The 26,539-nt window shown below is 43.3% G+C and overlaps 1 protein-coding gene across 6 annotated transcripts in view; it reads right to left on the bottom strand.

Moving 5' to 3' along the window:
• Dgki (diacylglycerol kinase iota) overlaps positions 1 to 26,539 on the bottom strand; it is a 438,758-nt gene that overhangs the window by 1,248 nt on the left and 410,971 nt on the right. For all 6 annotated transcript variants that reach the window (XM_051151727.1, XM_051151728.1, XM_051151723.1 and 3 more), the window contains 4 exons: positions 18,013 to 18,050; positions 14,116 to 14,236; positions 3,948 to 3,984; positions 2,269 to 2,368 (listed from right to left, as the gene is read on the bottom strand). In XM_051151727.1, the coding sequence (XP_051007684.1) occupies positions 2,269 to 2,368; positions 3,948 to 3,984; positions 14,116 to 14,236; positions 18,013 to 18,050 (296 nt within the window). The remainder of the gene's footprint in view (positions 1 to 2,268; positions 2,369 to 3,947; positions 3,985 to 14,115; positions 14,237 to 18,012; positions 18,051 to 26,539) is intronic.

Here is a 26,539-nt window from a genome sequence, read left to right as displayed (position 1 = left end):
TTTCTCGTGTGCTTTTCTATACATCCAGTTTGCTCTATATGATCATAAAAATAAGTCAGATACTTATACTTTGAAAAAGAGAATACATTCATATGATCCAAAATAAGAAGAAGTCTCAAATACCTTGAGGCCATTTAGCTAAGAAACAGAAAAGAGAAGGCAACTACTCCGAGGCAAGTTCGAGGCTGTCCCTCTGTTTCTTGTGTCTCTTCCCCTTGTATTTTAGTATCTGGGCTGTGTGCAGGACCAGGCTTTGCATGATCTTGGGAATCAGGCCTCCTGTGGTCTGAATGGCATTTGCCAAGCCACTCCTCCCCAGCGTGGCCTAGACTAACCCTGCCTACGAGGCACGCATTTCTGGATTCGGTTAAACATTGAAACATTTCAGTGAAAGTACCATCTGGGAAGAATGCCACATTAAGCATTTATCTGCCATTTTAAATGCCTGGCTAAACAGGTAACAGATTAGCTATACACCAAGATATAGCTCAGGTGTGGGTTTGGTAAGTCTAGGGAGGAGCCGAGACAGGCAGAGAGCAGGGATGCCAACAGTTGCCAGAGATGGGGGAATTCCACGTAATATAACGTGCTCAGAAGTGAAAAAGTGGTCCACTCACAAGGAAACTCATGTCACAGGGTTTGCTGTCCTTCAGGGAAAGCCCAGGGTCAGAACTGTACATACGTGGATTCTCAGCATTTAACCAAATCTAATGGAGTTTGCAACAATGATCAGGCTTCTGAGTTCTATGTGTATGTGCCATGACTAGAGTTGCTGGCTCAAAACCTGGTCCTGTTTAATGAAAACCTCACTCATACCTAATTCTTTGCAGCTATAGAGATATAGCTAGTGGTGATGCTTTCCTTGCCATCTACTCAAATTCTTTTAAAACTGAGTGCTTCTCAGGATAGATTGATGCCTACGATCTCTTCTCTCTCTCCCTCCCCCCCCCCCCCCCCCCCGCCTCTCAGTATCTGTGTGTGTATTTGTCTGTTTCTATTTCTGTCTCTGTCCTTGGTCAGCTGCAATGAGCTACAAGACCCCCATACTGCATCCAATGTCTCTGTCTCTTGGAGATTCTCTGTGAATAGAATCTGCTGAGGAAGGCAACAGATCCCCAATCTCCTAGACTTTTCCTGGTGCCATAATATCTGCTTACGGGCACTTTCTGGTCAAGGCAGCTTATGCATTCTACCGCCAAGCTCCGGCCTCAAGACCATTCTAATACGCTCACATACTCTCAAATTTAAAACCCCGCTTAAGAATGTAACCACATTTCAAGCCTCCCTGACAGAAGTATCACTGTGAGGCAGAAATCCAGGCTATTAAAGTGAACTCCATGGCAGTGAACTCTGTTTCTCTGTCACACTTTACCGTACTGAGGCAGTGGCTGACTTGCTCAGGCAGTATCACATGACCAGCTAACAGAGCTAGCAGTGCACCAGCTATTCTTCCTCTGGTTTCTGCCTGCCAGACCTGTCAATCATAGAGTTTTTCAGGCTAACTTCCATGGTCGACAGGGAACAATGTAAGAAAACACACCTAAAAAGACTCTTTGAGAAAGTAAAGGTAACTGGAAAGATGGCTCAGCAGCTATTAGCTCTTGCAAAAGCCTCAGATTCCATTCCCAACACTCAGATGGTGGATCACAATAGCCTTTAACTCCAGTTCCAGGGAATCTGATACCTCTTTTGACTTCTGTAGACTCTGAAAAAACACGGTACATCTCCATATGCTCCCCAACACATAAACATACACACACACGCTCTTTAAATTCAGTTAATAACATTTAGGGGAAAGGTACAGAGTGGTGTGGATATATCAGGTTTACAACTGCTACCATCTCAACGTGAGGTCCCACCGTATGGGGAGTCAGCAGGTAGGCGATCACATTGGCAGCCATGCACGGAGCAGTGCAAATCACAGATTAGAACATTCATTTGACGTCATCCCCATCCTCTGGCTGTGCGTCTCACTTGCCCACTCCTTGCCTGCTGGGGTTTCAGTAGAACACCCCTAGTCCCATGTCCCTCTTTAGTGTGTGTAGAGGTTTATAAAGTACCACAGTCAAACACACACCCTGCCTTTGTGCCTCTATATTTAAATCGCCGTTTCTCTAGATGAAGCACTCTATTTTTTCCTCCTTTTCCCAAAGCTGCAGGCCCTCCCATGAGTACAGAAAGGATGCCTATGCTGTGGGCACAAGTGCAGGCCATTGTGCCTGAGATTTCTCCCAGTGGGAGGATGCTTGCACTCACTCATCCTGTTACCTTGGAGTCCGTCTGTCTCAGAGATGCTCCTGCGTCCACCAGAAGCTGGCACACAGCCCGGTTCCGTTGGCAGGCGGCCTTGTGCAGTGCAGTCTCACCCCTAAATCAAAGATTAAGAACAGGCAAGGGTTGAAGACAGATGAGGTGATGGAGGCAGCAGGAGGGTGAGGGGCTTACCCTGCCCTGTTGCTGATGCTGAATGCTCTTTAGCCTCCTCCCCTGTGAGTACCTGAGGCCGAGGCCATGCTAGAATACATGCATGCTGGGGAGGTGGTCTAGGTGGTGTCTGCAAACTCCTTAAGTTGCTCATTAACAGACCTAACATCTAACTTTAGCCACTCGTCTAAACTAAATGTGGTTTGGTGATAATTTTTTAAATCACTACTTTTGGGTTTGGGATATACTCAGTGATACTAAGTAGACAAATTGTGCAGATATGTCCAAACACTTGAGGCAGAATCTAAAGGGATCTTCATGGACCTCACACAGTCATGCCTTTCAGACATGGTAGAAGCCATTATGACTTTCATGACGGTGTTCTGAGAGCTCAACTCTCAGGAAGAAGAGGCCGACTTCTTCTCGCCCTATTCAGCCAATACTGGGTTACATCTATCAAGTGGAAGAATACATGAGCGACTCTGGAAGACTCCAGAAGAATCCACAGGCCCAAATTCTCCCACGTATACAAGAGGCTCGAGACCAGCCTCTCAATGTGTGTGTGTGGCAGAGGGTCAAGGAAAAGCAGACAGTGCCCTCCATCGGTCTCATAGGTGGGCTAAGGAAGAAGATATTGCCACTCTGAGTCCTAAGGTCCAAAGGTGTTTAATGTCAACGTGTTTCACGAAAAGTCAAACGTCAACTACAGAGAAGCCAAACTAGAATGAATGGTCCCCCACTTACAGACATGCCAGGATGCCGTCTCTGCGGATCAGTGGCTAGTTTGTCTGTGTCCAGCAGCTCACAGCTACATCTCTTCTCACTTGCCCTCTCTTCTTCCCATTCCTTCAGCTACTCCCCGATTGCCAGCTCATTTCTCTCTAAGCCCACTCATCTTTATCCTTTGTCTAACCACTTTGAAACTTTCTGGTGGGTCCCACGTGGCTTTCAGAGTTAATCGTTCATCTTTTTCCTATTCCTATTATTGGGAAAGTAGCGCTTTGAATGTCAGAAGAAATAAAGATGAAAACAAACATCTTCAGTTTAGGGACCAATCCAGAGCTGATAACTGTTTGAGTAACTGTGCTTCCAGTTCTCCAGGGCTAGAATACAACTTGTTCCATCGCAGACTGACAAATAGAAGTTGTGCCATTACATGCAGCAGATGTCTTAAGGCACCAAGGCACCATTTTCTCACAAATCCCAGGCTAGAAAAATGCTGCATATGGTGGGGATGTAGATACATGTACCTATTTATTGTCAGCAGTCCAAGTACAGGTGTAAAAGAAGCTTGCTGGTAGCATGCTGCAGAGAACAGCAGTGACAGCATTGACTATGCATATAATTGCAATACAAACTATTGGTTTTGTTGTGTTGTTTTATGCATCAGATTACCACTGTACAAGCATTCATGCAGATTAAAGAGGGATTTTAATCAGTGAAACCAAAACTGATAATGCTTCATAGACTAGATATGCTTTGAAGACAACCGTTTAAACTGTATAACAAAAGGCAACACTCACGTTTCACTGTCTGCCATATCCAATAATTCTGCAGGTCCTAAACAATGACAAAAAGGTGAGATGTTCAAAAAGATATTCTAAAACTAACTGTCGAAAGAAAATCAGCATGTACATCATTTAAATTATGAGGAAAGGTGAACTGAAAATAAATTAAGTTGGTGAGAAGGTTAAGAAGACACGGTGAGAATTAGAAGATTCCCTATCACTAGTTTCCCAAACTCCACCAGGCAAAATGCACAGAAGTCGAGATCCAAAGGCTGCTGCTGCCGCCTGACTTGTTAAGACTCTTTCTATGAGGACTAGAGAGATGGCTCATTGGGTAAAAACACCTGCTGTGAAAAAATAGGATCTGAGCTCAGGTCTCCAGTACCCAAATTCTTATAACTCTGAGCATGGCCCTGTGTGCCTATAACCTTAGCAAAGGTAGGAGAGAAAAATAGATCCCAGGACCTTGATGGCCAGTCAGCTGAGGCAAGTTTAATGAGAGACCCTGTCTCGAGGATGTAATACAGAGAGATGTAGAAGACACCTGACATCCTCCCCTGATGGCCACATATGTGCAGATCTACCATGCACATCACACACACACACACACACACACACACACACACACATTCAAATAAAGATTATTTCTCAATGAGATTGAAGAAACAAAATTAATTGGGAACAAATACCTGAAAAATAATTGTCTCAGTAGATAGAAAGGACCAATCAAATGGACTTTTGAAGTCTTTTTCATTCTCCTGCTACAGGAAAGGGCTTTTTATAGTACAATGAGAAAAATGAAGACACACATATGTCTTCTAATAGCTATCTTCTCAAAATATGATAAAAGTCTACTTTTTGAAAATTTTCGAAATGGAATAGCTGTCATGCACATATCTCCGATGATTATAGAAGCACCACGGCATGACATTTCTTCCAAGTGTTAGAATGGAAATGGGCAATGGGCTGGCCTTTCTCTTTCTTAATGTCTGTTTATTAATTAATTCACTTCTTCTGCAAACATAGTTTAGGATCTTTACCAATCTACTTTCTGGTCACCACTTCCTCCTATGAGATTTCTCACTCTATTTACTCCAAAGGTATTAATTAGACATATTTCTTTCACAGAACACCTGAGCTGACATCATTCCCTGCCTATATGGCCCTACCATTTATGTGTACTTCGTATTTGTCATACTTAAGTAATATAAATTATCATCTAAATCAAAACCATCCAAGGTGAGTGGAGATTGCTAATCACATCATTTCACATGACACTTGCCAAACTATTTTAAAATTACCAGTTTGGTTGTTTTTCCATCCATCAAGACTCTTAATAAACCTCTAGGACTTCTGTACTGTGCTTTTTTCAGCACTGGGTTCTCCCTTGGTACTGAATGTAGAATCTGGTCCCAAACAAGTTCTTAAATGTCTGACTGAATTGGTGAACAGATCTGTTTGGGAGTTCCAAATATGGTTCTGGTACCGAACAATTTAGTCACTAGAGACATGATGCTTGTTATTTGTGACCTATATTGACATAAAACAATGTCACTAAAAATTAGTATGTATAAAGTGAAAAGAAATGGAGAAGGTCACAAGTTTCTAACCATGACCACCATTGGCAAGGAGCTGGTTGAGATAGTCTAGAATATTTGTGATGCTCCTGGTCATCCAAGAGATAAGCCACCTTGAATTTTGTTTTCATGCAGAAGCCATTGCTAATGAGACTATTAAAGCCCCATAACATCAATGAGTTTCCATACATCTCATCTGTCATGGGTCAATATGGAATGTCCCATAGCTGTCAGACCTCCACTCTAAGAGCCTGTCTCCCAATATTCCTCTCCATGCTAGGCCTCCCTCTCCTAACCCTGTACCTAAAGCTAAAATGTTCCTCAAAGTCCAACTTTGGCAAGGTCCCCCGAAGAGACATTTGACAAAGGAAGCCTAACCCTTCTTCAAGTCCTGTGATGTTTACTGGTTCTATCCTATATAACACATTTGCGTCTCAAATATATTCCTTGCTTCCTTAAGAGAAATATAAAGACATATAAGAATCATTTCACTGTTTCCATCTGCCTCTAAATGATATAAGCGTTGTAGCAATAATACCATGTATCCATTAATGGTAACATTTGCCCTCCACCTTGAGTTTTCATGAGTCAATACAACCTAAAGTATTGAACAACAGTGCCTGGTGCCTCCATAAGCTCTTCATGAAATTTAGAGTAACATCTGCAGTGCTTTTGGGAACACCACAGCTGACCATGTTAAGTCCAAACACTGTAACATCGGTGAAGGGAGGTGATATAAAAGGACCACTTAACTCCCACTTAATTTGAGGATACTTGTTGCCTCAGTTTCTAGAGAGCCACACACTCCAGGTTTATTCAGTTTCTCATAGGAAAGCCAGGAGAGCAGGAGCGAGAGGCTCACAGCGCCTGCAGTTCCATCTCAAGAGCTCCTGCTATCTTCAGAGAATGTTTCGAGCCTTTTATTTAGAGAGGAATTGCAGGAACACAGCAGCCCAGATTTCCCTGGCAGCTGCCTTCCCATCACTGTTGCCCTCTGTGCTGTGACTAAGGCAACATACACCTTGCAATATTTTCTCCTTTTTTCTTCTCTGACCTTCAGAACTCTCAGACTGGAACCTCAGTGAGTCTCAAGACTTGCTAGGTCTATGCTCTGTACTGGTGGGGAACCCTGAAGCATTTTAACTGAGCTAAGACAGCAATAGTTTGACAATATGAAGATGAAGATAAGGGGAAAAAAAGGACTTTGTTCCTTGCAGTAGCTGACCAGGATTGCCACAACTGTACCTCTGCCGTATCCCACAGTGACTATCCAGCCTGACTTGGGCATGCTTGTGGCTAGCTGGGCTCCTCCGATGTTCCTTTAATCCTCTGGCAGAGGAAAGAGGAAAAGCCACCAATGCTGGAAGCTGACACTTGTGCTCTTAAATCGTATCTAAAGGGACTCCACTTCAGTGTTTAGGGAATGACTTGAAAACGGTCGATACAATTAACCTCTTGTATCTGATCCTCCATCACCAAGACAATTGGATGATTAAAGCAAATAGCTAATGAAAAAGAGGGAAAGGCAGAAGCCAGAATGTTCCAGGTAGGAGCAGAGAGCTGTGCCTAAGAGCTCTGGCACATTTACTTGTCATTTTTAGAGCCAGTCCTTAAAGCAGTGGCTCTCAACCTTTGGGTCGCAGCCCCTTTGGGGGCCACATATCAATTATTTACATTATGGTGCATAATAGTAGCAAAATTATAGTTATTAAGTAGAAGCAGAATAATTTTATGGTTGGGTTTATCACAACACGAGGAACTGTATAAAGGGTCGCAGCATTAGCAAAGTTGAGAACCACACTACTGGTTTAAGGGATTGATTATACTTCCATGGTGACAACAGCAGAAGGATTGATGCCAGATACATCTGAATACAGGCCATCCATCGTTCCTTTCTGGTTGGCACTGTGCTGACCTGTGGGGAGCTATGCTTCAACACCATGATGACCTATTTAATAGCCTTGATGTGCAACTTGGAGATGGGTAGCCAAAAAGATAAAAAGAAACAACAAAACCCAAACCAATTTCTTTTGAAAGATAAAATACATTAAAAAATAGCACTTTTTTTTTTCTAATCTGAGTCTCACTAATAAAAGAAACAATGATAAAAAAAAAAAAAAGAAAAAAGAAAACAAAATAAATAGAATTGTATTTTTTCAATGTGTACCAATGGTCGAGAGTTGCACTTGGGATTTATTTTAGAGAGAGATATATCCCCACCATGGATGTTGTGCCCTTGCCCCTCCCCACCGCCATGGAATTTCAAACAACAGCATCGAACCGTGAGCAGACAATTAATGGTACTTCTTCTATACAGAAGGAATCTGTGGTGTAGAGTGGTAATATCCTTCATAGCTTCAGGCACTTTACTTCTTGGTCTCCAGTTGGTGATGTTATTGGTGTGTATTTGTATATGTGTTGGGGGAGGGGGCAGGGTTAGTGGTACAATTTTGCTGAAGAAAGTGTATCACTAAGGGCAGATTTCAAGGTTTAAAAGCCCTCTGCCATTTCCAGTTTGTTCTCTCTGCTTTCTGCTTGCAGCTGAGAATATGTGTGCTAAACTGCTTGCTCTAACTGCCCTGCCTGCCACAGGCCATTGCGTTTCGTGTTTATCGTGGACTGGAACTTAGAATCGTGGGCCCAATATGTCCTTCTTCTATAATTAGCTTGGCCATGGTTTTCATCACAGCCAACAGGAAGGTAACAGAATCCTTGTGTCTCTGTCTCTCCTAGGGTCTCTTTTCTATCTCACAGCTACCCTGCACCAGAAAATAAGTGCAAAGCCTTTATTGAAGGGCTCAGAAGAAAATTCTTCTATGATATCTTGACCTTCCTTCCAGATTCCTATGCATGCTGTCATTGGAACGCAACAGAGGACACTAGTATGCAGCTCCCATGTCCTGTGGCTCCTTACCCATGCCTTGTGTTCAGATCCCTTTGGGTATAGAGGGCAGATTCTATCACACATATGCATGAGTTTGGGAAGACAACTGAGCCTCATAGTGCCTTCATTTTTACTCTCTGTCCAGTGAAGGTAGGAGAATTTACTATGTAAAGTTGTAAGAATTTACATTTAATATCTAGAGCAATACATTTCAGCAACAATGGTTTACTATATAAATTTCAATTTCAAAAGTGTCTGAGACAGAAATATCGCTTTAAAAGAATCAAATGGTGAGTGATGCTGTAAAACAATTTTGGTCCCAGTCAATATCAGGCAGTTTTCTTTTTCCTTCAGAGAAAGATCCGTAGCTTAAAAATGGATTAAAAAAAAAAAACCTGTTGCACATAGGTAGAGGTCTGAAAGTCAAGGGACTGTGTTAGTTTCTCCGTGGCTGAGTACATAGCAGTGGCAAAGTCGGGGTGAAGAATGTGTTTGTGCTCACATTTCAGAGAGACCAGACCATCACAGCAGGGAAGGCAGGGTGGTGGAAGTACGATCCCTGGAGATTAGGGCATGTGGCAGGTGCTCGCTCCATAGAACCAGCCAGCAAGGAGAGCACCTGCTGAGCTGTCACCATCAAGGCCCACCCCTTCTCCCTCCTAAGGTTCACAACTGCTCAAAACACCACTACCAGCTGGGGGAGGGGGCGGGGGTCATGTGTTCATATATGTGAAACATGTAGAAGCTTGTGAAGAACACTGTATATTCAAACCATAACACACACACGCGTACACACACACACACACACACACACACACACACAGACACACACACACACATACACTTCAGACTGAGTCTAGGAAATATAGAATGAAGCAAATGTCACAAATCTTTCAATACGAGAGAGTAAATACTATGATAAGTACTGGGACATTCTGATGTCCCGCTGCCCAGCCCTACATCTGAGAGCTCTTACATTAGCCATTTCAGTTCCTGTTCACATGACTTTATCGTCTACATTGCACATGCATTATAGATGATGGGTCTTTTATAACATGGATTTAATTTGCCTCTCATCAATGCATCCAAAGCCCCTCTGTTATTCCTTCCATTGCCCCCAGAATCCCTCCCAGGACCTCATTTCCCATTGGTCTCCCTGGCGCTGCCAGCAGACCATTCCAAATCCTTCCCTGCCACAGGACAAAGGCTGCACAGATGTGGACAGAGCTGGCACTGGGAACGCTAACAGCACTGTCATCCTGTCTCAGCAGGATGGTAGTCCTTTCTCTCTGGGACCAGAGGCAGAAAAAAAAAAGGAGGTTTAAAAAAAAAAAAAAAACAGAAAAGAAAGACTGAGGTCAGAAAGAGAGAGAAGACAAAATACCCCCATTGAAATCAAAAGGAAATGCATGAGCCGGGGTTTCTATCTACGGGAGCAGTAGGGGGCAGTGGGGTGGGCATAGGGAGAATAAAAACAAAAGAGCAAAGTGCTCTGGGTAGTAAAGGAGGAAAGACACACAAAAGTCTTGGAGGGGTGAACTAGGGGGAGGCAGCCAGTAAAAATGATGGCTGAAAGGAGCTGAAAAGCAGGATCCACTGAGAGAGAGTCTCTGCTGGAATCCCTGTAGCCACAGCCTCTGCTCTGTCTCTGGAATTGTTCCCTCTCTTCCTCCTCCTATTTTCTTTCAGGCCTTGCGGTGCTCAGATTCCAGCTTCTTCTTTTTAAATAAAAGAAAGCAGTGTTTTGCATGTCTGAGAGAAGTCCAAAGGAAGACACCTCCTATGGCTTTCTCAGAGCGCACTGCACAGCCCATAGCCCACAGTCATCTTAAGAGAGCCCTCTGACTCTTTTAAGGATTGCTGGGGCTTGAGATAGCTCATCTCTCAGAAATCTGGATCAGAAGGTGTCTTGCAGATCACACTCCTCTCTTTAAACATTCAATGAAGGGACAAAGCAGAGTGGAGCTTGGGCAGGAAAGATGCTATGAGCTGAGAGCCAGCTCAAGGGGTCATGCGGAGCATGTTTAAGAAGAGCCCAGCAGTTCCACAGAACCATGGTCCGTAAAGGCTGAATGTGACAAGGCAAGGCATTGCAAAGGTTCCTCCATCTTGTCTCCTTGCTGAGGCTATTTAAGATTTAACTAGAATTTTATCTCCTTGATGGAGAATCTTGTGGAAAATCACCCAACCAGCTGCATTCTATGACATGAGGCCAAGTCAACCCAGCTAACTTATCTTAGCTTCTGTTAAACAGCTTGCTTGTGCAACCCCCACCCCCCACCCCCGAACTGATGAGCAAGATACTAAGATGTGGGTTTTGGTCTTTAAAAACCACTTGGCCTAAATACCTGGTGCCACACACATTTGGGCCCCAATACCTGAGTGTAGTCCCAGCTGGTTGGAATAAATGCTTTCAATTGGCTCTAAACAATGGTGTCTGAGCAGTCATCTCTTGTGGGCTCCCCATGACAAGGTCTTTGAAACACCTGTGGGATTTGCATTATCTGATGCCATTAGAGACTTGAGCCAAGCTGATATTTTCAGCACACATAAACATTTCTGTTATTTTCTAGTACTACCATCAGCACTAAATCAGAAGAGATTCTATCAGGATGCAGAGAGCTCATTAAGAACTGAGGACCAAGTACCCTCAGGGTAATGCTTTCCATTTATCTCTCTCTGACTTGAAGAACATTGTGTATTAAGGGGCTTTCTATCCTTTCAGGGAGGTAAATGGTCCTGCAAAGACAGTTTATAATTTCAAACTACACAGATTAGCTGGGAGTGGTAGAGATCACCTCTAGTTCCAGCGCTGGGAAGACAGAAGGAGGATTGCTACTTGTCTGAGGCCAGCCTGTCCAGGGAATTCCAGGTTAGCCAGGACTATGTAGGAAGATTCTGTCTCAAATTAAATGGCTACCTTCTGAACTTTGTGCAAATACTGAGGACTTTTCTTCAAACAAAAACCTCCCTTTGATGAGTGTGGCTTTAATTAGTGCCCATGCGCAACATTTAAAAATTTGCTATGGTCTTCATCAGCCTTTTGGAGAAATTGTCACAGAAAACAGAATAAATGTATGGTGTGTGTGTGAGAGAGAGAGCAAGCATGTGTGTGTGTGTGTGTGTGTGTGCGTGCGTGTGCACATGTGTGTATGTGTGTATGTGTGTGCATGTGTGTATGTACGTGTATGTGTGTATGTGTCTGTGTGTATGTGTTTATGTGTGTATGTGTGTGTGCATGTGTGTGTGTGTATGTGTGGGTGTGTGTATGTGTGTGTGCACACGCGCAGCAGAAATCATGCCACTATTTCATTTGCAAGTCTTCCCTGAGGTACATGATCAGGAGAGTCGAATGATGCCCATGACATAGTCAGCACCACAATTTGTCTTTCTAGGATAGACACAAGTGGAAACTACCCAGTGCAGTGGGGAAAGCCTTTCTCCAGCAGCCACTGTTCCACCTTCGCAGCCTTTCCTTCCATTCTTTTAATCATAGTTCCAGCCAAGAGTTCAAACAAACTCTTTATAGTGAGACCAACATGAAAGGAAAGTCTCCAATGACCGATAGTCTAATATTTACCTTACAAGGTCCTTGAAAAGGCTAAATTGTGTGCTGTTTCCCATACACGCATCTGATGTATTATATGTGCTTGATAAATGACAGCTATGTTAGCTGCGTGTGGCTTTACGGTTGGACCTAAAGCATCCACATTCAACTGTATGGATTTATTTGTAGACCTAATTATGTTTTTTCTGCCTCATGAAACATTGAGTGTATATTTAAGCGTGTCAGCCTATAGCAAGCCATTCCTGTTAGGCACTCCACATGGATACATTGAAAGAATGAATAAATGAGGGAAGGAATGAGTGGGGAACAAAGTAAGTGTCCCCAGTTGCAAAAAAGGAGGAAGACAGGGGTGTGAGTGCTCATTAATATACATATGCTCTGTAGCCTATATGTCTGTGCAGACGAAGTAAGCTTTAAGGACTGGAGAGGTGGCTGGGTGGGTGAGAACACTGGCTGTGCAAAGTCAGCAGGTCCAGAAGGTGGCTTAGGGTCTCACAGTCTCTTTTGCTTCTTCACCCTTAAACACCTCCACATGAGGCTGCAAGGACCAAACTAATGGCATGTTTTACATGTCCTGTAGCTAATGCCGTGGTCTGTATGTTCTGTGGGAACTTGTCCTCCAGGTGACCCTTACTTCACTTCTCCTTGTGTTCCAGAAATGACCAGGTACTGCTGTTAACTGCACCTGCCAGCAGTCTCCAGAAACCCCACCAGGGTGATTAGATACATTCAGCATCCAATGTTCCTCTGAGATTAAAAAAAACAAAAAACAACAAAAAAACAACTTCCCCTTGAGATCGAGCCTCCACCCAACCTGCCTAAAGGTTGCCATTCCTGTGACTCACAACCCCCGCTCATGGTTTTTTCCTTTTATAAACAAATTACTCTTGAAGGTCTGTGCCACTCTCCTATCTGGTTGCTTCAGGAAGGATTGTGGCCCAAGCTCCAGCCCATAATACAGGACCCTGTGTATGCTGCATCAGTACAGAGCCCTGGTGGTCTTTTGGGGGGTCTTGTGATCTGGCTACCACAAGGCCTTCTCCCTTCCACCTCACACCCCTGGTGGTCTCTATTTCTAGTCACATTATAAGCACAAGAAGCTGAGTGGTGTTCCTTGTGCACAGCTGTATTTCCAATGGGCTTCTGGAGGTAGATGCAAAACCAATGGCTCCATCTTGGGAATGACCTACGGTCAAACTGGAAGCCCAGTTAGTACACATTCTGGGAGGTGAGATTGGCCAGCCACATGGGACATGACAGCACAAGGCATTTTTGGGGGTGGGGAGAATAAAGAGTGAGTTGGTTGGGGGGGGGGATGAGAAACAAACAACAAAAACTAAGAAACTAGAAAAATGGGGTAGGGCAAAAAGAGGAAGCTGCACAATTAACCATTAATATAGATTTCCCAGCTAACCCAAACAGTTAATTTATAAAAAGCTCTACAAAATAAAGACAACTATGGCAGGCTGTATTTTGTTAATTAAATTTTGATTTCAATTAGATAAACTAAAATTAGGAGCAGGAGAGATGGCTCAGTGGTTAAGACCATTAGCAGTTCTTGCAGAGAACCTGGGTTGGAATCCCAGGACCCATACAGTGGCTTATAACCACTATAACTCCTGTTCTAGAAGGTTGCGTTCCCTCTTATGACCTCCACAGGGACCAGGCACACATGTGACAAACAGACATACATGTGAGCAAAACTTTTAAACAATAAAAATAAAGTTATAAATTTTAAAAAATAAAATTAATTAATTTTACTTTAGTTATTTATATCTGAGACAGGGTTGTGCTATGTAACCTTGGCTGGGCTAGAACTCACTATGTAGACCAGGTTGTCCTCAAACTCATAATAATGCATCTGCCTCTGCCTCCTGAGTGCTGAGATTGAAAGCATTCACCACAGCACCCAGAAATTAACCACTTTTTATAAAGCTTTTAATTTTTCATTTCTTCCCCAAAGCAGATTTATAAGTTTGGATATAGCAATAGTTTATTTTAATTACTCAGTTGAGATGCCCCACGTGCATCACTGAGTGTCAGAGGAACAATTGATGGGCATTGCGTTATGAGGATCTCCTGGTTGAATATCAGTATAGACAGAGCCACCTAGAATTTTAAGGAGAAGTGATCCCTGGTAAGTTAGCTACTCACCATGGTCAAGGATGTACTTCACAATCTCCCCATTGCCAGTTTTAGCTGCGTAGTGAAGGAGTGAACAGTGGTCTGGTCCCTGAATTAGCAAGCTGCCTCCATTCTTATAGCTTTCTATGAGCTGAAAGGAAGAGACACAGAGAAAGACTATCAGCAGCAGCCAGAACAGGGATAAAAGCTCCAAGGTCAAATAGAAAAGTCGTTTAGGAAGCCACAAATGTTTTTAGCCTCAGAGGACACAGAGAAAAGCCAAAGTGATGAAGTGCCGCGCCTTCATCACTCACATGGATGGCTGGCATTTCACACAGTTCCGGAAAGGGCCTATGGGTACCAAACAGCTCAAAGAAACAGAAATGTGTTGAGTTGGCTTTCTTCCCCCTTTCTGAGCCCCAGAGTCTGAGAAGAAAACTAAGATTTCCTGAGATTTATCCAGCATTTGTTATAGCAAGACAAACTTGGCTCTGACCCTCTAGGTTCCTTTCCTGTGTCTTTTTGCTGCTCTTTGACATGAATACAAATGCTTTAGTTTGCTGCACACGGCATTCATACACAGACACATGTGTGCACACATGTGTATGCGTGGACTCTCAGAGGAAGGGTTCCCTTTTCATCCTGCCTAATTCCTTCTGTGAATCCGGCAGTGTATTCCCAACAGGGCTGGAGAGGATCAGGGACTGAGGAGAATGAAAACAGTGGTGTGAATGTCGTTGTTTCTGTATGAGAAGAGTCCATTTGAAAAGCCAAGAATTTAGCAACAGGAGAGTAATGGGGACAAATGAAGACACAGGCTGAGTGTGTGAAGCGTCCAATACTATAAAATGCAAATGCGTCGCCCTTCTCCAAACTGCGGAATATCAGGACAAGAGGGTCCTTGACAAAGCTTCTCATAAATTTGAGAAACAAGTGAGAATCTGCTAACAGAGCAAGTTTCAAGAAAACTACCATGCAAGCAATGTTAATATGACTCGGTCACCAGCCATAGTGGCCTCAGGATTCCATAGGAAGAACAAAAGTATTGACTACAAAGAGACAGTTGGAGGCCAGCAGAAAGACACCAAGAAACAAAGAGTTTTAGGAAAGGATCCATGAGAACTAGCTAGAAAAATCAACCATGAAGAGTGGCCGATCAGAGGTACTGGAAATGCAGGAGCTAAGGAAATCTCTATCCTCTAACTTTAGGGCAAGAGAACAGGAAGAGACAGCATAGAGATCCAAAGGAAAACCTGGCAGTGTTCTTGCAATGATACTGTTTCTCTATGGGTAGATCCATTGAGGATCAGATAGAGATGTACCCAGACCAAGCAGGGATCAACTTGTACCTTTTGGGAAGGTTGCACACTGTGACTAAAAGTCAGCCCATCAGTAATTTGTGTGCCATATAGCCACACAGCATGGGAGCTCCTGAGGTCACTCTACCATCTTGTCTCATCTCCTCTGTCTTCTGTCTCTTTGTTTCTCTCTCTCTCTCTCTCTCTCTCTCTCTCTCTCTCTCTCTCTCTCTCTCTACACACACACACACACACACACACACACACACACACACACACACACACACACACACGAGAGAGGGGGGGGAGGGGAGATGAGAGGACTGAAAAAGAAAGTCCTTCACTCTCTGTATCTCATCTCATAGTAAAATCATGGAGTCACTCCTCAGACATTTGAGGGATAATTATAATGTAGATTATGCCAGGATAACTAGCTAGATAGGGTGCTTTTTGCATTTTAAGCAATTCTCTGTAAAATATTTTTAAATGTGTAACCATGCACTCCAGTATCTGAGGAACTGTTTGCCTACAATAAAAGTACATGGAAAGAGCTTCAGATTACAAAGTGGATTAGAAGTGTTCAAGGACAGGGGTTGTTCTTGATTCCCACAGAATTGAAGGCAAGTCCTTTCAGAGGCACATACTGCTGCTGGCTAGCCCACTGAAGGGAAACGACCATGAAATCCCAGGAATCCTCTTTAGGGATAAGGCTTCTCCCCTGGGTAACAATGAAAACTGTACTAGCAGCATGGTCAGAAGCATATGACTGAGGATGCAAGTGACCAATCTGTAGGCAGCCATGCCCCTCTGCTTTCTGCTAGTGGTGTGATGAAAATTCAGAACAGACATTCTTTGGTTTATCCTACAGTTGTGCTTAGAAATGGGAAGGGAAAAGGGAAGAAAAGGGAAGGGGGAAGAGAAGGGAAGGGGGAAGGGAAGGGGAAAGGGAAGGGAAGGGAAGGGAAGGGAAGGGGGAAGGGAAGGGAAGGGAAAAGGGAAGGGAAGGGAAGGGAAGGGAAGGGAAGGGAAGGGGGAAGGGAAGGGAAGGGAAGGGGAAAGGGAAGGGAAGGGAAGGGAAAAGGGAAGGGAAGTGGAAAGGGAAGGGAAGGGAAGGGAAGGGGAAAGGGAAGGGAAGGAAAGGGAAAAGGGAAGGGAAGGGAAACGGGAAGGGAAGGGAAAAAGGAAGGGAAGGGAAGGGAAAAAGGAAGGGAAGGGAAGGGAAAAGAGAAGGGAAGGGAAGGGAAAAGGGAAGGGAAGGGAAGGGAAAAGGGAACGGAAAAAGGAAGGGAAGGGAAGGGAAAAGGGAAGGGAAGGGGGAAGGGAAGGGAAGGGAAGGGGGAAAGGAAGGGAAGGGGGAAGGGAAGGGAAGGGGAAAGGGAAGGGGGAAGGGAAGGGGAAAGGGAAGGGGGAAGGGAAGGGGAAAGGGAAGGGGAAAGGGAAGGGAAGGGAAGGGAAGGGAAGGGGAAAGGGAAGGGAAGGGAAGGGGAAAGGGAAGGGAAGGGAAGGGAAGGGGAAAGGGAAGGGGGAAGGGAAGGGAAAGGAAGGGAAGGGAAGGGGAAAGTACAAGACTGAGAAAAAAGAAAAGGTTAATAATTCTCAGCTTTCTTTTATGATCTTTGGTGTCTCAGCCCGTACTGTACGTGTGTGTGTGTGTGTGTGTGTGTGTGTGTGTTTCAAGACAGAGTCTCTCTGTGTAGCCCTGGCTGTCCTGGACTTGCTTTTTAGACCAGGCTGGCCTCGAACTCACAGTGATCTGCCTGTTTCTGCTTCTGCAAGGGCTGAGATTACAGCCATGTGCCACCATGCCCAGCTTGGCAATATTTTTAATAAGTATGTTGTTAGAAAAAAACAGGTTAATAGTTTATACTAAGATTAAGCCAGCTAATGTTTTAAGCACCTTTCTATGCAACACGAATAGTACTAGCAGTCTTATCATACGATTTCATCCAGTCCTATGACAAACCAAGGAAGAAATAGTGTTATCTCATTTCACAGACAAAGAAATGGAGGCACTGAGAAAATGCACTAATGTTATAAAACTGCACACTGAGTGAATGACAGAGGCAAAATAATATTTGACGTTAGCTTTCAAGTGGTGGCCATTTCCTTCCTTGTGAACTAAATTCACCAGAAAATACAGGCACAAACTGAAAAGCCCAAAATGTACTAGATGGCCTTTTTCATCAATTGGCTGTGACTTCTAAAGTAGACTACTATATCAACATGTGCAAGCTCACGGCTGGTACATGCGTTTCTGGGCACTACCTAGGACATTCTTATAAATGTATTCATTCCCATGCACGTCTGAAAAAAGAATGCTTCAAATTCTTCAAATGTTAGTCTTAGAAAGCAGGGATTTTACGCACTATGAGCATTACATCCTGGGAATATACAGTCCTTTTTTTTTTTTTTTTTTAAATTAACTAACCAAGGCAGGCCCAGGGAATCTACCATACTCCTTTGCTGCTAGGAGATGAAGAGTGAGGTAAGGGCTTTCCTCATTCTCTCTGCTCATTTCTCAAAAGAGCATCTTTCCTCCTCCTACTTGGCAGTGCAAGGAGGAGGAGTGCAGGAACCTATGGACTGGATCAGGACAATTTGGTGAGGCACAATGTTGAGGGCAGCTTACCTTCATAAGGTCACCAGTTATCACTGCCTGCAAAATTGCTGCGGAAGACAAAAGAGAGATGTCTCATTAGTTGCAGACCCTCTCACTGAGAAGTTACAAATGAATAGTTCCACGTTAGATATAATCTATATTGGAGGCAAGAATAGAGAGCCTTTGTCAAATAGAGGAAATTCCCTTCTTCAAGCCCTTTCCTACCCAAACACCAATCATATATACAATGCTAGAACTTTCTTCACCCCGCATCCTTCTCATCCTGGTACTAAAAAGATAATGTGGATTTTAGAGCCACATTAGATTAAAATCTTAGCCCTGACCTTAAGAGGTATGGAATGCTGGACAAACCATTTAACCCCATGAGCCTAGATTTCCACAACTGCCAAATAGAAAGTCTAGAGCTTGTGGGCCAGCTGCAAGGGTCAATTACTGTGGCTCCTCATTTTCTTCCTTATACTTTGGCACATCTCTGGCCATTTCGAGTGAGAATATTGTAGTGGTTGATACACACTGCCACGTGCATCAGGAGGATTAGAGACGGAAGAGGGAATCAGTGTTTCAGTTGTGTTCTGGGGAGAAGAATCACATTTCTGGCAACGATGGAGAAAAACCTGAGAGCCTTGGTAACTTAAGTTACTTGTAGCCTTAGGGATAAAAACTAAATGTTCAAAAAATAAATAAATAAATAAATGTTCTAATGGTTTATGTATGAGGATAAAGAAAATCATGTTCTATGAGGGAAACAGTATTTGCATATCTAAAGACAATCATGGTTCCTAAAGGGAGTTACTTGCATTGTTGTATACAAGATGCCGTTAGAAAAGGAGATATGGCCAGGCAGAGGCAGGTGGACCGCTGCAAGTTCGAGGCCAGCCTGGTCTACACAGAGAAACCATGTCTTGAAAAACCAAGAGAGAAAGAGAGGAGAGAGAGAAAGAGAGAAGGAGATATGCCAATCTGAAAACTATTCAAACAGTGGACTCAGCCTTGCAAGTTGAAAAGATTAGAGGAAACATAACTTAAGTCCATTTTGTAAAACACCATTTTGTTCTTATGTGAGCAACGTCTCTGTTAGATTAAAGTCTAGTAGCCGGTATCAAGAGACAAGGAGTGCAGAGCCAGAGCTGTGGCACACTCACTGCAGTGCTTCCTGTGCGAGCATGGGAACCTGAGTTTGATCTCCAAGACCCACATTTTTTAAAAAAAGCTGGACCTGGTGGCATGAGCACATGATTTCAGTACATGAAAAGGGAGCCAAGCAGACTCTTGGACCTTGGCCTAGCCTACCTGCAAACGCCAGGTCCCAGTGAAATACAGTCTCAAAAATTAGGTGGATGGTTCCTGAAGACCCAAACCTGAGGTTGACTTCTGGACTCCATTTGTATACACACGAGAGAGACAGAGAGAGAGAGAGAGAGAGAAGGAAGGACAGAGAGCCTGCATCCTGGCTGAAGCTCTCAAGCTTTCTATTTAAGAGAGTGGATGACTGTGTTCAGTGTTGCAGGGCTGAGCACCACCTCTTAGCCAGAAACTATGAACACCTTCAGAGAAGAGGGTGGAAGGAAAGGAGAGGCAAGAAGAAGTGGGGGGGGGGGATGTGTAGAACGGAGAAGGGAGAGGGAACTGTTTCCTTCTGCACAGGGAGGAGAAGCGATGCCATTTGGCTGGGATTCATTCTGCTAGCCCAGTCTCCCTTCGCAAAACACAGAGGCTCATTAGTTAGTCTTGCACTGAATGGAAAGAAAGAAAAGGGGAAACCCAGCGGGTTACAAAGCAAAACAAAAGGACATGACTGTGGAAAGGGGCTAGTAGGGAGTTGGCGGTCGGCTGACAGGCGTGGAAGGAAGATCAGAGAGGCAAGAGGAATCAGAATGCATTATAGCACGCATGAAATAATAAAAAAAAAAACTATTTTATAAAAAAAAAAAAGTTAGGAGAAATGGAAACTACAGAAAAGGGATTAATATGTAGAAAGAACCTATAGAAATCCTGGGCCTCCCTTTTTTGTTTGATAACTAAGGATCCTGACAATTACAGTGACGTGGCTCTTGGGGCACCAGGCTTATCATCGTTTGCCAGCAACATAACACAACCCCCTAAGTCTAGGCTTCTGTTCCCTGCTGCCTTGAACTCACTGTAGGGAGAGTTCTAGTAGGCACCGTGACACCCCCTAGAAAGTGGCAGAAAACACTGCTGCTAAGTTTGTAGTGCTGGGGAAAGAGTGGTGGATGAGAGGATGGGTCTGTGCGATTTGCTGGACGTGGACATTTTAAGCCATTTTGTTCTCTTTGGCAAAGAAGGCTAGCAGTTACAATGCTGTTACATCTGGAGTGCGGGTTAAAGTTTTGAAAAGGTTTTATAAAGGCTTTAGATGGTGTAGTTTTCAGCATTTCTGAGACTGCACTGAACACACGCATGAACATACCCACCCATACACATTCTGAGGGAAATTTCTGTCAATGGTAAACTTGGCCTGTGCAGATGGGCATGAGAAGCTCGGCTAAAACAACATATTTCTGATGGGAAGGACAGATGAAGGAGCCATGAGGTGGTATTTTCCTTCAGGATAGAAACCCTATAGCAGATCACAAGGAAGGAGAAATTGGGGAAAATTATTAGCAATTCCAGCTTGGAGTACAAATAAGTCTGGATTTTGATACTATAGCGTGCCCCTTCGGCTGCAGCGGACTATCCGGATCGTACCAGAAACACAGCTAATTAAACTGCAAGAATGAACCGTTCATACAGTCTTGCAACCCACTCAGAATATTAAACAACAACACGGCTTATGTTTTCAAGACCATATGGAACTTTTCTCAGAATGGAAGTGCTCATAAAAAGTGGGAGAGGAAAAGCTGCGAGGAGATGAGGTCATCATTTAAAACATTTATGAAAACTCTAACTTGGCACATGTCCACAACAAATCAAGGAAACAGACGAAATCCTCAGTGCAGAGTCCATGTAAAGATGTGAGCTAACCAATCAATGGAAGAGGGCGGGTAAGACCTATGGCTAGCAGTGCAGTCAAAGAAGGTTCTGTGGAGGATGGGACGTTTAAACCAACCTATGTCTGACAAGTAGGATTAATCGGCAAGGAAGATTTCGAAAGTTGTCCTAAGACGAGGGAAGAGTTTGAGCAAAAGCATGGAACTTGAAAACACAGCGCTTGAGGGAAACTGCCAAGAGTCCCATAGGAGGGCAGCCGCACGGCACATGCGCGGAAGCACCAATGACACTAATGTGAGTGCTGTGTGTCAAGAGTAGATGCGTGGATTATATTTTACGAGGGCTAAGAAGCAACTAAAGGGTTAAAATCACATCAGAGGAGCATCCAGCAGGCCAGCCTGCTTCATCTCTCCTTCTGAGGTGGGCTGTGACTTGCTATTAGGTCCTTTCCCACCAGTCCTCCAAGCAGAGCCTCTTTCAACTTCCCCCCATATCATTCCTGAGCAGGGCTATTTGTTTCCATGATGCTTCTCAGTTTGACATCCCCATAAATACATAAGAAATCATATAACGAAATCACAACATCAAATAATCCCCGTTGTGTGGATACAGAAAGCATGGCGATTTATTTTTAAACCAAGCCACAGACATACCCAAGGGTAGCTGTTATGCAAACATTATTGGAAACAAGGCTCCCTTCGCGCCCCTGATTAATGTCCTTCCTTGGGAACACTGTTGTTTAAGATCTCTTCAGTATAAGGAGAGCTCGGGCCCATTAATATTCAACTCCGGTAAGTAACCTTGTGAAGGATCAAGCTTAAAAACAAACTAATGAGCTGTTATGATTACAGCATTATTTTTTATTTCTTGAACTCTTGAGTTTTCTTTTTGGTTTTCACACAGATACTTCATAATAAAAACAAATGCTTCAAATTTCCAGAAGCAAAGGGAACTTCAATGTTTAATATATTACAAAGGTCACTGAGCAGATGAGTAAGTTTTCTGAAAAAGAAGGAGTGGAAAACATTTTTAGAGGTGAAAATTTGAATCCATCCAAATGAAATGTCTTTATTTTGGTCACTATACTATGTCTCCAAATAAATGGCTACCCATACTCATCCAAAGATAGAAAATCAGGACTGCCTGGAGGGAATGGCTTGTCTCTTTCTCACAGCCATGCTTTGTGAAGCCTGGATTCCTAAAAGCTTGAATGTGCTCATGGAAAAAGCACATTCAACATGGAAAAAGGGAGAAAATTATGTCTACAAATTTCAAAGTTTGTATCCCTCCCAAATTCACATAGAAACGTTATCAATGTTGTGTAGGTGCTATGAGGTGAGGAGTCCTTCAGGGGAGTGAAGCTTTAGGTTATGAACCTCTGACTTGGTGAAATACGTCGATGCCTTAGAAAAGAGAGACCCCTGGGCCACTCAGTCTCTGCCGAGTCTCTCCATCTTCTCTGCACTGGGCAATGGGCAGACCACCCTTCTCTGCATCGTTCTGTCATGTCACAATGCAGAAAGTCGTCATCCATTTGGAATTAGAGAGGAAGCCTTTACTAAACATGAAATGTGCTAGCACCTAGCACATTTCTTAAGAGTTCCTCAACTCTCGATTACAAGAAATAAAATTCTTAAGAGTAATACTGTAATCTGAACAGCGCGTTATTGATTTGTTATAGCAGTAGTAACTGGCTCAGAGTCCTAACGTTCCCCTCATGCCTGTCCTTATTTCAGATGATGAGGATACAGCAGTGTACAAAGCAAAATGCATTCTCTCCTGGAATTTATATTTCATCAAAAAGTACAAACAACACCTGTCTTTACACAAAAAAAGTTATATTGTGAATATGTGTGACTCAGATTGCCCAACTGTCAATCTTGTCTTTAGCTAGCTGTAGCCCTAAACAAATCAGCTTACCAAGATTCAGTTCCTTCACAGAAAACTGAAAATTAGAAACAGAATAAAAAATAAAATAAAAACAGAACATTCTGAGGCTGCGTTTTGCAAATTGCAGTGATTCGTCTTAAATGTCAACTTGCTACAAACTAGAATGGCATGAGGGAAAGTCTCACTTGAGGAATTATCTAGGTAAATTTGGCCTGTAGGTTTGTCTATGAGGTGCTGGCTTGATTGTTAAAGAACCCCACCCACTGTGGTGGCACCTCTTCATAAGCAAGACCCTAACTTATATAAAAGGTAAGAAAGGTAGCTGAGCACATGAGGGCAAGCACCAAGCAAACAGCATGAGTGAGTTTAGCTCTCTTTCATCTTGAATGTGGCTATGGTGTGCCCAGATCTCTACAGCACTCACAGGTGTAAATGTCCTATGATGACGGAATTTCAAAGCAAAGAGCATCTTCTTTCCTCCCCTCTACTACCTTTGGTCAGAGTGTTTTACCACAGCAATGGAATGAACCTAGAACAGAAATAAACTCAAGAATAGGGACTCTAGTTCATTGAATACAGTGGCTTACTCATGCTTTCAACCTGGCCACAGAGAAAAAGTTTTTTAGATAAAGAAAAATTATAACCCAAGAATTTGGTGTGTAGTTACTTCTGAAAGAAAAGTTTAAGTTGTGATTCTTCATGTAGCAACAAACGCAGGAATAAAGGTATAAACAATGTGACAAACGCACATGTATGCTTGTAATTCTTTTTTATTTTTGCTGTTACTTATGTATATGTGTGTTGGTGTGTGCACATGACTGCAGTGCCAAATGAGGCCAGAAGAGGGCATTAGATCCTCCAAAATTGGAGTTATAGGTGGCTATGACTCACCCAACATAAGTGCTGGGAACCAAATATGGTTCTTTTGGGAAAGCAGTGGGTACCCTCAATTTCTAAGCCATCTCCCACCATGATATAATTCTTAATCCATCAAATGAAAGAACTGCATGTTATATATGAAACAAACTGAAAACCCTCCACAATAAATATTTTTAAAAGACTAATATGTAATCCCTGATTGTTTACTTTTAAAAGTAACATACAATTACCTGGTTGATTATCATCTCCCCGTGGTAACAACCATTCAAATGCTTTAAAGCACTGGAGGAAAATTAAAAGGAAAAAATATGAACACGGAATGATGTGTGAAAATCTCAAAGGTAAATTAGTTTCTTCACCGAGAGTCATAATCATGGGTTTGGAAAGTTCTACATCTTTTAAAATCAGCATTTCCATGTCTAAAGCAAGGATCACAGCGACCTGGTTAGGAGAAACTTTCTATGTACTCTAAATTTATCTGTAATGTAACTCCTATTTCACAGACATAAAACAAAGGGCTTAGAACACAAACTGACATTTCCCATGTCTCACAGATGTTAGCAAAAGAACAAAGGCACAGGTGGGTTTCATTTCAGGCATTTTCTGCCCTCCTCTCTCCTAAGGTCAAGTGCTTTTTACCATAATTACCTAGTTGGTTTTCATTCCACTTAGAGCATGATGCCCCCAATTTAAAACAAAGGACCAATTAAAAAGTAAAGACAGTATGTAGTTTTAAGCTCAACCTCTATCTATATGAATGTAAATACTGAACGATGAACAGACTCAAAGGCAAATGATGGGCTTAGAGTTTGTTCAGTCTGGTGGGGACTACAACTTGCAGACTTTCCCTGTATTTAGTCCGCACCAAGAGTCCACTCCCTAGAGAGATCTCACCACATAGCTCTTCCTGTATTTACTTGATTTCTGTCCAATTTCTCTGTTTGTAAGCAGCCTGCCATGACACCTGAGCAACAAACTGTGAAAGCTTAGCTTGCAAAGATGGAGTTTAGTATAATCATCAAACACAGCAAAGGTAATCTAACACGTGCTTAATCGTATGGACGGCCACTGTGAATTATGCTAATTAGGCATAAATGGGAGCAGCTCAGAAAATGATTGCAATTAATATTATTTTACATAGACATACTGAGCAAGTCCAAGGGGGTGAGGGAAAGGAGAAATCAGGTATTTCTAAAGATCTCTGTTTTTGAAGGCAGGCCTAAAGGGGATGGCTGGCAGTCAGAGGAGGGTATGAGAAGAGGGAAAAGCTGAAGTGCAGAAAGTGCATTGAAAAAAACTGATCTACTGAAACAGATTCATGGCGTTTCTTATAATAACACACAGGCTGTGCCAGCGATTGTTGCACAGCAAAGGAAGCTCACAACATCATGGCTGAAGATACGATTGTTCATTTGGCTAAAAGAATGTGCTTTGGACAGAGGTTTTCCGAGCAAGTTTGTCTCTGCTCTGCTGGACGCTGAGCTGCCCGCTATCAGTGGGACCACACATAAGGCTGTGACTTGGAGATGGCTTCATTGGAACCCATGGCTGTTCCCACTTGGCTTCCCGTGAGCTGTTGCGGCTTCCTTGGGAAATGGTGGCTGGTTCTAAAAGGCCCACCGTGGCAGGGAGCCCAGGCAAGGATGTTTATACTGTCACTTGGGGATCATGACCCATTCTTCACACTGAAGTTCTGGTTTGCCCATATTCAAAGAGGGGAGATACGAGCTCCCTGGACTTAGTCCTGCTACAAGGTGATAGAAAGAGGAAAGAAGTTGATGCTAAGACAGCTTTGTCAACCCCAAGCTTTATCTCATGGACCGCAAGTGTGATGTGTTTTGAGCTGGAGCTGGATTGAGGCTTTTAGTTAGTTTTGAGAAATGACTCTAACCAGCAGCCTTTATTGCCCATGTCACTTGTGGGAACATATTACCCATCTAATGTCATGTGTTTTACCATGTGTGTCCTATCAAATTAAATCTTAAAAGGCTAACAAATGTATATTTGAAGGAATACCTTTTGGGGAGGGGAAAAAAGAGGCAAGGATTGAGAGACGTTCTAATATCATATTGCAATACCTCTCCTCATTCCTACACACCCCATCTTCCACCTCGCAATGTAGTCTTTGACAACCTTTCTAGTGAGATCTGATGTTGGTGTCACCCTTCTCTTGAATATGGACAAACAAGAATTTCAGTGAGAATGGTTCATGACTCCCAAGGTATAGTGAGTTTCCTTCCAAGGGCTCCCTGCCACGGTAGGGCTTTTAGAACCAGCCATCGTTTCCCAAGGAAGCCGCAACAGCTCACGGGAAGCCAAGTGGGAGCAGCCATGGGTTCCAATGAAGCCATCTCCAAGTCACAGCCATGTGTGTGGTCACACTGATAGCAGGCAGCTCAGCGTCCAGCAGAGCAGAGACAAATTTGTTCTGAAAACCTCTGTCCAAAGCACATTCTTTTTTTTTTTTTTAACACATTTTTATTGAAAAATAAAATAATTCATATTACATCTCATTTTCTATCCCATCCCATACATCCTCCCATTCCTCCCTCCCTCCCACTTTCACCCCAATCCCCTTCCCTATGACTATGACCAAGGGGGACCTCCTCCCCCTGAATATGGTGCTAGGGTATCAAGTCTCTTCTTGGTAGTCTGCTATCCTTCCTCTGAGTGCCATTGGGCCTCCCCCACAAAGGGACATGGCCAAATATGGGGCACCAGAGATCCTGCCAAAGCACATTCTTTTAGCCAAATGAACAATCGTATCTTCAGCCATGATGTTGTGAGCTTCCTTTGCTGTGCAACAATCGCTGGCACA

Source organism: Acomys russatus, chromosome 10 (genome assembly GCF_903995435.1).
Source record: "Acomys russatus chromosome 10, mAcoRus1.1, whole genome shotgun sequence".
Classification (NCBI taxonomy): Eukaryota; Metazoa; Chordata; class Mammalia; order Rodentia; family Muridae; genus Acomys; species Acomys russatus.
This window is presented reverse-complemented; position numbering and strand designations above follow the sequence as displayed.